Here is a 10,452-nt window from a genome sequence, read left to right on the forward strand (position 1 = left end):
TTATTAATTTAAAATAGCTCTGACAATAAACTCTCCAAGATTATTTATGATCTATAACTCTCAGGATGCTTCTGAGGTACTTTACTGAAGTTATGGTATGAGCTTACACACTTAACATCCTTTCTATGGATTAGATCTGTGAATGAAGTAAATAACAAGCAGGCTAAGATGGAATGAATTTAAAAATTTAGCTTTTTGCAATAATTGTGATATGTATATACTATATTCAAGAGGTAGAGAATTAGTTAATGAAACATGATTCTTTGGTTAAAATTGTGCAGTTTGACAGATCCTTATTTTGTGCCTATGAATCTAAATCAGTCTACTTATATGTCCCTATTTTTATTCTTAACTTTCAACTTTCATTTACAGCAATTTTATTAGATAAATCTTCATCAGTTAATCAATAGGCATTTTGGAGAACCTGAATAATAATTTACAGAATATGAAGATTCAGAGTCAGCCTACAAAGAAACAAAAAGTAATTTCTTACATCACTAGCAATCTCTCTGGATGCTTTGGCTGCCTTGATGGGGATAGCATCACTTCGCAAATCATAACCTTCCTTCTTTGCCTCTTCCATGGCAAGTTTATACAGACTCTGGAAATAGACATAAACACAGTTAAAACGCAGTAGGTTCCTTATGTTGTATTCTGTGCAAAGCTATTTGATCAGAATAAGAGAGAATAATTATGTGCTGACTTACTCAGATGTAACTTGGTTTAATTTTCTTAGGTAAAGTGTTAGCAGATTAGCTGTTATTATAATAAGACAATTGAAGATCTGGGCCAATGAGGGTGCCATTTGTCTATTTCAATGGTTCTCAACTTTTTTGGCCTGGAGGCACCACTTACTCGACACATCTCCGTAATTTTTGAGTGATGCCCAATTTAAAAAACTAAGTTGTATATTACAGTGCTTACCTCTTTGCAAGGGGTCAGGCAGGGGCTGGGTAGGCAATGAGCCCAGGCAGAGACAAGCCTGAGCCTGCACTTATTTGCTTATCTTCTTACATCTCCCTAAACCCTAATTAACAGATTCATAGATGTTAGGGTTGGAAGGGACCTCAGTAGGTCATCAAGTCCTGGGCAGGAAAGAGCACTGGGGCCAAATGATCCCAGATAGGTGTTTGTCCAGTCTCCTCTAGAAGACTCCCAAGGTAGAGGAGAGCACCACTTCCTCTGGAAGCTTATTCCAGATTCTGGCAACCACTTCTTGTAAACAAGTTCTTTCTAATATCCATCCTAAATCTGCTCTCCATCAATTTGTGGCCATTGTTCCTAGTTACTCCAGGGGATGCCCTAGTAAATAGAGCATCTCCTATTCCCTGCTGGCCTCCCCTGATGAATTTATAGGCAACAACAAGATCACCTCTCAGTCTTCTCTTGCAAAAGCTGAAGAGATCTAGGTCCCTCAGTCTCTCCTCCTAGGGCCTTGAGTCTCTCCCTGCCTGCAGGCCTCTGACCATATGAGTGGCCCTCCTCTGAACCCTCTCAAGATTCTCCGCATCCCTCTTGAAGTGCAGCGCCCAAAACTGGATGCACTACTCCAACTGCAGCCTGACCAGTGCCACAGAGGGGAAGCATCACCTCCCTGGACCTGTTCGTCATGCATCTGCTAATGCATGATAAAGTGCGGTTAGCCTTGTTGATCACTTCATCACATTGACGACTCGTGTTCATCTTGGAGTCATAGTGGACTCCAAGATCCCTTTCTGCTGCTGTGCTGCTGAGAAGGTCATCCCCCAGCCTGTAAGTGTGTTGGTGGTTCTTTTTTGCCCAGGTGCAGCACTTTGCACTTGGCTTTGTTGAACTACATCCTATTTCATTCTATTTCATTCTGCCCATTTTTCCAAGTTCTCCAAATCCATTTGGATCCATTCCCTACGCTCTGCTTTATTAACTTTGCCCCATAATTTGGTATCATCTGTGAACTTGGACAGGGTGCTCTCCACACCCTCATACAAGTCAATGAAGACACTGAATAGCACTGATCCAAGGACTGAACTTTGCGGGACTCCACTGCTCACATCTTTCCAGGTTGATATCGACCCATCCACCATTCTAATTGAGAATCACTGATCTGTCTCTTTCTTTGGCAAACATAAAGTTCAATAGACATTTTAAAAACACACTTTTAGTGACCACTCCTCCACTGTACATTAATGAAAACTTAGTTTCCAACACGACCTCTCACTGAGGTTTCAATATTTGTCCTCATTGACCACATCCCCAGATGCAGAGATGTGTGCTTGCAGTGGCACAAAAAGTAAAGGCAGAAATATGTGCTGCTACTTCCGGCACACCTGCATGTGTGCTGCGGTGTGAGACAAAATTCCCAACTTTGGACAAACTGCCCATTCCTCACTTCTCCCAGGTGCCAGTGTGCTGGAGGAGCCAGGACGGACCTAGAGGAGGGGAGATGCTCTGGTCGGCAGTCAAAGTGTCTTCCTAGAGGACCCAACCTCCAGTTGCTCCAGCACACACTCTTGGAGCATGCACCATGCCACACTTTTACTTCCATTCTTTTTTATACCAGAAGTTCCCAGTATCAAATTTTGACACTGAGCTACAAATTTGCAGCAAAGGACACAGTTGCACATGAATCATGTGCTGTTTGCGGTGCCTCAAACTGCATGCTCATCTGGACACACCCACTTATGCTGTATAGTAGGCCCTAGTTTTTAGGAGTCAAGTTAGAAACAATTTTTTTGATATTTTCAAATGTGAGAGCTAATTTAAAATCTTTTCAGAATTAATTACCTGCAACAAGATGGGAAATCAACAGTTCCCTGGGAAACACTCAGTATTTCATAGGATCAGGTCTTAATAAAGATTCCTGCTGCAGATGTTTAACTCATGACAGTGAATACTTACTGGTAAGATCAGTCCCACTGATGTTAATGGGACCATTCTTTGAACACTGTTTACCTACATGACTCAAGGTCCCACAATCAGGCTCAAGGGTGACTGTCTAGATAGAACATTTTTATGTCAATCATTTGGGGTAAATTTAGGTGACAAATTAAAACACTACTATATATATTCCAAGCTGATACGTGTGGAGCAACTGTGACACAACAGTATTACATTTAGATATTTAAAACATTCTGATGATAGAAACTGATTGGTCACCTGACTGTAGTTGAGCTTGTTCTGTCTTGCCAATGTAATCTCTGGCGTGTCAGGCATAATGTGGATTTGAATCTTATCTTTATCCCAGGCCTCAGTATATAAACGCTGCAAGTGACAGAAAGCATATTAAACCCACAGGAATAAAGAACATGGTGCTGTACTTTTGAACAGTTCATAAACCACAAAGAAATTTTTTTAATTACTTCAAATTCTGACCAACATAGTCTTAATTATTCTAGAAAAAGGAGTTTCTACATCCTCTTCTTTGTACTATTTCCTACTGTTTCCTTCTAGGTTAAGATTCTGGAAGGGCTTACATTTGAAAAAAGGATGCCCGGTTTGCAGGTTTTCCACTGCAGGCTATTCCTATACACAAAAGTCTATATATTATATGCAAAGGGTCAGATTCAAAGAGGAAGACTCCTGATTACTTCACTGGGGTTTAGATCAGGCCCTCAGGTCAATACAAGTTCATGTTTTCCAATATTATATTTTAAGGTGTAGAATTATTTTAATGTATGGAATTTTATATTATATTCCAGTTATTTTATTAATTCAGAGAATCACAGAGAAGAAGAGCTGGAACTGACCTTGAGAGGTCAGTTAATCCAGCCCCCTGCCTGGATTTATATCAAACCATTATATACAAATCCATTGTCTAACCTCTTAGCAAATCTACACAGTCAACCCTGACACAACGTAAGACATAGCATCCTAACCTGCCACTGGTAAAGCATAAAGCATATGCTACAGCTCAATGATTATATTGCTCATTGATACATAATAATCAAAGAGCACTAATACATATTTTGGTAAAAAACAAATTAATTGCTGATTAGGCAAGAATGGAATTGTTGCCATTAATGGTTTGTAGTACTGATACCTTGCCCAAAACTTAGGACTCACCTTATTCATTGTTTCTGCATTCTGCTTGGCCAAGACCTGTTCTAGAGAATCAGTCACGCTGGTAAATTTGAATTGGTCTGGAGGCTGACGGTATAATTTATCACTCAAGATCTCTCCAGCCTTCTTGGCTTTTTCAACATCCAGGGAACCAATGGGGACCCAACCAATGCCTCTCAACCACTGCAGATCTGATTTATAGGTGTTCTGTTACAAATACAAATGATATGGTTTAGTTAGTGCTCCAAATTAAACCTCTCACAACATCTTGTACAACCGGTGCTCCAGCGCTGTAGGCAGAGAACTCCCTTGCCTTGTTTTTGCTGCTGCCCTCAGCCGTCCAACCATGACACAGATTCAAATTATCCTGCCCCCCACCTTCTTTGTATATCCCCCATTCTCAAAACCATGAGGCAAAAAGCTTGAGAGAAAATATGGGGTTTCCACAATTCTTGAAAGCTGACAGACTTGAATTGATAATAATGTGAATTCCATATTGTCTCCTTGAGCTGAGTTCAGGTACTGAAGTGGGAGAATGGAAGCCTATGCATAGCTTTTAGAAGAACAAAGAAACAAATCCATCATTTCACTAACACCACTATTTACACAGTTTACTAGGCTACCACCTCAGATGGACAAATCACAGGTGGATCTAGAATTCTGAAAAGGGGAGTGCAGATGATGTGGCATGTCACACAACACATTATGAAACAACACATATTTTTATCCAATGAAAGGCAAATAAGATTCGATACTAATATGCTAAGGGACTGGCACTATATATTTTATTTAAGATCAAAACAAAAACAGATATAACTATTAAAATGTTCACTAATTTGCTATATGATATATAAAGTTTAGAAAAACACTACAAACCAGGCAAAAACAGTAAAAATAATAAAATATTGTATTAATAGTCCTGTAGTCATTATAGCTAATTGTATTTTCTTAATCAGATTCATAAAACAAAATCTAGACTTCTTGAGCCTCCTGACAATGCTTCCAGTACTTCACTGTCACTAACTTACACACCTGAGTTAATATTACTACACCCAAGTTAAAGTTTTTAGTTAGAGTTTGGCTGGACCAGCAATCAAACGGTTGCAACTGCACCACCGCACCCTCCCTGGATCCACCCCTAGAGCCAATGAATCTCTATAATTTGTAGCACCACTGACAATAGCCCACTATTTCCCTGATGCCCTTATGTTGTACAGGTAAAATAACTGTGTAGTACGTCTTTGTGATAGATGTGTGCATTTTCCTTTCAAAGCCTCAATGTAGCTCGTCTTATTACAGTACAGAACTACATATTAACAATGGCTTCAAATCCTTGAAAGACAAAAAAAAGAGAGGGATTACCCCTTAAGCTCTTTCAAACAGCACTCACATCACTCTGTAGATCGTAGGCCATTTTAGCATGGATCACATCGTTCTGGTCTGGCAGGCATGTCCACTGGTGCAGAGGATGTCTATAATCAACATCGCTGACCAGCTCCTGACCTTTCTTGGCCACAACAACTGACAGCATGTCCACTGGGGTGCTATACTTGGTCTTCCACTTCTCAAAGTCTTTCTTGTACTCCCTGTCACTCTGGATCTTGGCTACATGCATTGACCACATCATCTTGGGGTCATCCTCTATGTTGCGGGCTCCAATGTGGTGACCAACCTGCTTCCGATACCCTTCTTTGTATTTGTACTAAAATAAAAATCAAAACAGTATACTCCTTTAACAAAAAATCCACTGTATTTATTAATTTAAAATAGCTCTGACAATAAACTCTCCAAGATTATTTATGATCTATAACTCTCAGGATGTTTCTAAGGTACTTTATTGAAGTAATGGCATGAGCTTACACATTTAACATCCTTTCTATGGATTAAGCCTCTGAATAGAACTTCTGATAACCTTTTTTGCTTCTATACTGTATAACAAATATATAAATAAAATCAACAAGTTTCAGCTTTAGCTCCTTTATCCAATAAGAAACTTTCCTCAAGTACCCAATTACAGTACTTAGAAACTTTCATTGCAAAGCAAGAACATCAAGGTCTTTATGTGAACACAGATCCAGTTCAGGACATTTCATTTTTGATTGTTAATATATTTGTATGACTCTATTAGATCTTGTCTCCAACCTTCCAGAAAGTGTACTGACCTTCAAATTACTGCCTTCTCTGGGGTAAAAGATGGTCTTCCATTTCTCCCTCATATTATTTTTATGCAATAAAATTTGAAGGGTCTAGAACTCATCTCAATGCACAACAGAAAATTTATAAGATCAAGAAAATGTACACAGGCAAAAGAAATTCATTTCATACCAAACTTTATCCATCAGCAACAGTCTCCACAGGATTAGGATGTTCTTAAAATCATACTACCACTTCATTGGCAATTGTACAGAAACAACACAAAAAGTATAACTGATAGGTTGGGACCTGCCAAATTAAAAGTGGAATGGGGCTGCAGACCACCTACTGTAATTTTGCAGGTTCCCCGGCATACCCTCTTCTTCCCCCCACCAATTGGTGGAGGGGCCCCGCTGCTCACTCCTCATCAGCAGGGAGGCAAAAACCGTGGTTTTAAATATAGTGCCATTTTTGTCACCTGGCCAGTAGTGTGTGAGGGAACCTCTAATTACAAGATTAAAGGAGATGCTGTACGGCCCACTTCTACCTTGAATTCAGTAGGTTCCTACTGATAGGGCTAATAAAAACAATTCTGTCTGGAGGGATCAACAGAAAAAAAATTATACACTCAAACTAAACTTGTTATCTAGGAATGCATATATAGCTTCTCTTTTCCTCTGGTTATTGTCAGGAAAATCTGGCAGCCTTGGAATGAGTAATACTCCCTATGACTAAGGAGAAGTCATCAGATATTGTTGTATTGCCTCATCCTTTAGTCCAGACCAAGGGGCTGACAAAACTATATACATACCTATTTTCAAATAACAGTCTTAATTAAAAGTAAACGCTACTGGGTAAATTACTAACAGACAGGTAACGAGAAGTTACACAATAACAGAACGATTAATGAAATTAAAAGTATTGAGAAAAAATTGACAGTAAGGTCTACTAAAATTAAAACTCTGTGAAAAGGACAGATGGGTCTCATGGTTCTCAGATTATCCAATAAAAACTCTCCAAAATGTACAACCAAATTTGGTAAGCTCCATACACAGATAACTGATTGAAAGAACTAAAGAAAATGCAGGAGATAAATTATTCTGTGTGCATTGGTACTCATGATTTGAATGATGCTTTGCTTGATCTATTTGTATTAATGAGTTAGGCATTAATTATGCACTGTCAAGTTGAGGTCTTTAGAAGTATAAAAAGCATTTACTTACATCACTAGCAATATCTCTAGAAGCTCTTGCTGCCTTGATGGGTATGGCATCTACCCTGAGATCATAACCTTTCTTCTTGTCCTCGTCCATGGCAAGCCTGTACAGTTTCTAAAAATATCACAAATATTCATTAAATATTTCAAGGAAGGCATTTTTACACCTAAATTGAATATCCACTGGCTTTGAATCTTCAAGCCACCCATTTACCTGACTGTAATTCAGTTTGTTCTGCTGGGCCAGTAAGATCTCTGGGGTGTCTGGCATGATATGAATGTTGGTCTTATCTTTATTCCAAGCCTCTATGTATGCACGCTGAAAAGCAAAAAGTAAGTGAGATAAGATGGTAGAAATCGAGAGATCTCTGTAGTTAGCACAATGAAAGATAATTCTAACTGAATAAGCACAGATAAGATCAACAATATTTAATATTTCATGCAGCCAAGAGTAACAATCCCTAAACTAAAATGAGAGCTGAGTTGCTCATCCTCACTGTCCTGGTGAACCACAGCCACTGGATTCTTCTAGTTGGCAAATGAAAGGCTCCCTCTCATAGTTCAGTGGAATCTTTTAAGTTAAATGCAGTGAAAGCTAGATTCTTAACCTACCTGCCAAAATGAGGGTCTGTAAACAAGCTGTAATCTTGCATATCAAATACCCCCAAATAAGATTCAAACATTATTTTTAAAAGACATGCTATAGAAAAAACATTTTTCCAGAGTTCTAGCCTAGAGCTGGTCTTTCAAGGACAGGCTGCAATGCACAATTGCTATCCCAGAGAGAAGCTGACAGCCAACAGGAGGGATGGATTTTGGGGGTAACCTTCTTAGAGCTGTTCTCATATGGCCAGCAGTTTTTGGGTGCTCAGTCAAAAAATGTATGCCAATATGAGAGTGGCTGTAGAAAGGTTAACACTGTACTCTGTCCCTCCTGCTTGCTTTCCCACAGAAAACCTGGTAGTCATGCTGCAGTACATTGTCTCCATGCTTCTGTCCCAGTAAAGAAAAATCAGCTCTTTGTTTTAAGACAAGCACCCTAATTTCTAAGGGTTGATTTTTGGGGAAAAGGTGAATGTGATACTTGAGTAAAGATAGTATAACTGCAGTAAACAACTGTACAAGACTGTGGAGATGTTCCAGCTGGTTGCTGAAGCTTTCAGATAAAGGATGCCATTTCTCCACTGACCTGCACAGGATTGCAGCTGTGTTCCAGCTGCCTGGAGAAGTGGAATTATCTGAAGTAAAAGCCACAGCACCCAAGTGGCTCATCCTTAATTCAGAAACTCTCTGCAAGCAAATTAGGCTGAGAACGACTCACATATATAAAAAATCCAATTTGTACCGTACTATGACATGCTGGCCCTAGTAAATTCTGTGTTACTTTTGCCACTGATTTCAAATGGGCAAAGATTTCACTACCAGGATTAAACCTGGCATTATCTGGATTAAGATGAAATAAATAAAACAAGGATGATGAGCCACAAAAAGAAAATTGCCCATAATTTTTGCAAGGATAGTTTAACTTTGCTTCTTTGTAGTAATGTGAAAAGTCACAGAGGATTTATATATTTTTATTAGTTATCTGTTGAACACTCTCCTGTGCAATGTTAATGACCACACATACAAATGCAACACCTTTTGAAAACGAAACACAGGGCTTAATTCTTCCTAACTAAAAACTGTTTAATAACAACATCAATATAATTATGAACTTCGTAGCCAATTACTTGTTCATGGATGTTTTGCTTTAAGCACAAACAATAGTTGCATTTATTGTAAAACTGTAATTTAAATCAGAGAAAGAAAACCTCCAGATGCACAACAATAATTTTCAGATACAAAGCAAACAAATAAAAAACTTCAGGTGAAAAATGTTACTCTACATATGCTATTTGCTTTAAAATAAGGAGATGTTAACATTCAGGCTGCTTATGGAATATATAGTTTAATAGAAAACTCACTTGGTTTATAATATTAGAATTGTGCTTTGCCAGGACCATTGGCATAGAATCAAGAAGGCTAGTAAACTTAAGAGTGTCTGGGTGTTGCCGGTACTTATGGTCACTCAAGATGAGGGATGCCCTCTTATTCTTCTCGTCTTCCAGCGAGCCACTAGGGGACCACCCAATCCCTCTCAGCCACTCTAGGTCTGACCTATATGCAAGCTGGAAAAGATACAGGGAGATTAGTACATTCAGCATCAATGAAGGATTTTCATGTACATCAGAGAACAGACAGAGGTCATCCCTTACAGCTCTCCAATGGGGTTAGTTCAGCACTGACAGACTCTACAAAACTAAAGATGGACTCTGTCTATACCAATTACTCTAGAAAGATCTACCACTTTTCCTTGCTATTTCTGTCTTAGCTTCCTCAGGGAGGAGGTTCACCAGCAAATGGTACAGATAATTATAACACTTAGGTCCAAACCCCATTTCATCACCAAAGGGCCTACACTGGCAAAAGTGATCCTACTCTGCCTGAGTCCATGAAAGACTCCTAATATAAAAAATGGCTGGTTGAATACAAAAAAAGGTAGATCCTCCTCCTCCTAACTCCTTTTTGTGACTTTTGATCTTCAGGCTAAGATGAAGGAATGTTACAGATGTTCACTGGCTAATGGTTTACAGAGACTTGACCAAGGGGGAATAGGATAGATAAAATGTGTTTTACAGGTGAAACTGGACCATAATATCACAATCTCACTTCTTCTGTTCCCCTCAATATTCAGGCAAGTCACTTATATAATCAACGTAGCACTAGCAACCATACAACTAAGATTACCTCACTCACAATCAAGAAGCATTCAATCAAGATGCTTAACCCCCAGGTAGTACAAAAAGATACCAGAATTTTGTCATAAACTGTGAATTACTAAATGTGAAATAGATAGCCAGTTTTCAGGTTCACTTCTACTGGCACTGTTTTCAAAAATCCTCATCAAGCCACTGTATAGGAGCAAAAATCCTCACAGAACAACTATTCAAACACATATCCTTTAATTTATCCCACGCACTGAACCAAAACTACAGTACAGACAGCACTCTGAGATTCACAAAGTC

General features: G+C 38.9%; 1 protein-coding gene across 1 annotated transcript in view; it reads right to left on the bottom strand.

Moving 5' to 3' along the window:
- Positions 1 to 10,452, bottom strand: part of NEB (nebulin) — a 207,897-nt gene that overhangs the window by 103,245 nt on the left and 94,200 nt on the right. The window contains exons 56-62 of the mRNA XM_019553612.1: positions 9,352 to 9,651; positions 7,602 to 7,706; positions 7,395 to 7,502; positions 5,429 to 5,740; positions 4,042 to 4,245; positions 3,136 to 3,240; positions 494 to 601 (exon numbers count right to left, since the gene is read on the bottom strand). Coding sequence (XP_019409157.1) covers positions 494 to 601; positions 3,136 to 3,240; positions 4,042 to 4,245; positions 5,429 to 5,740; positions 7,395 to 7,502; positions 7,602 to 7,706; positions 9,352 to 9,651 — 1,242 coding nt within the window. The remainder of the gene's footprint in view (positions 1 to 493; positions 602 to 3,135; positions 3,241 to 4,041; positions 4,246 to 5,428; positions 5,741 to 7,394; positions 7,503 to 7,601; positions 7,707 to 9,351; positions 9,652 to 10,452) is intronic.

This window comes from Crocodylus porosus, unplaced genomic scaffold, assembly GCF_001723895.1.
Source record: "Crocodylus porosus isolate Cpor-Errol unplaced genomic scaffold, CroPor_comp1, whole genome shotgun sequence".
In the NCBI taxonomy this organism is placed as follows: Eukaryota; Metazoa; Chordata; order Crocodylia; family Crocodylidae; genus Crocodylus; species Crocodylus porosus.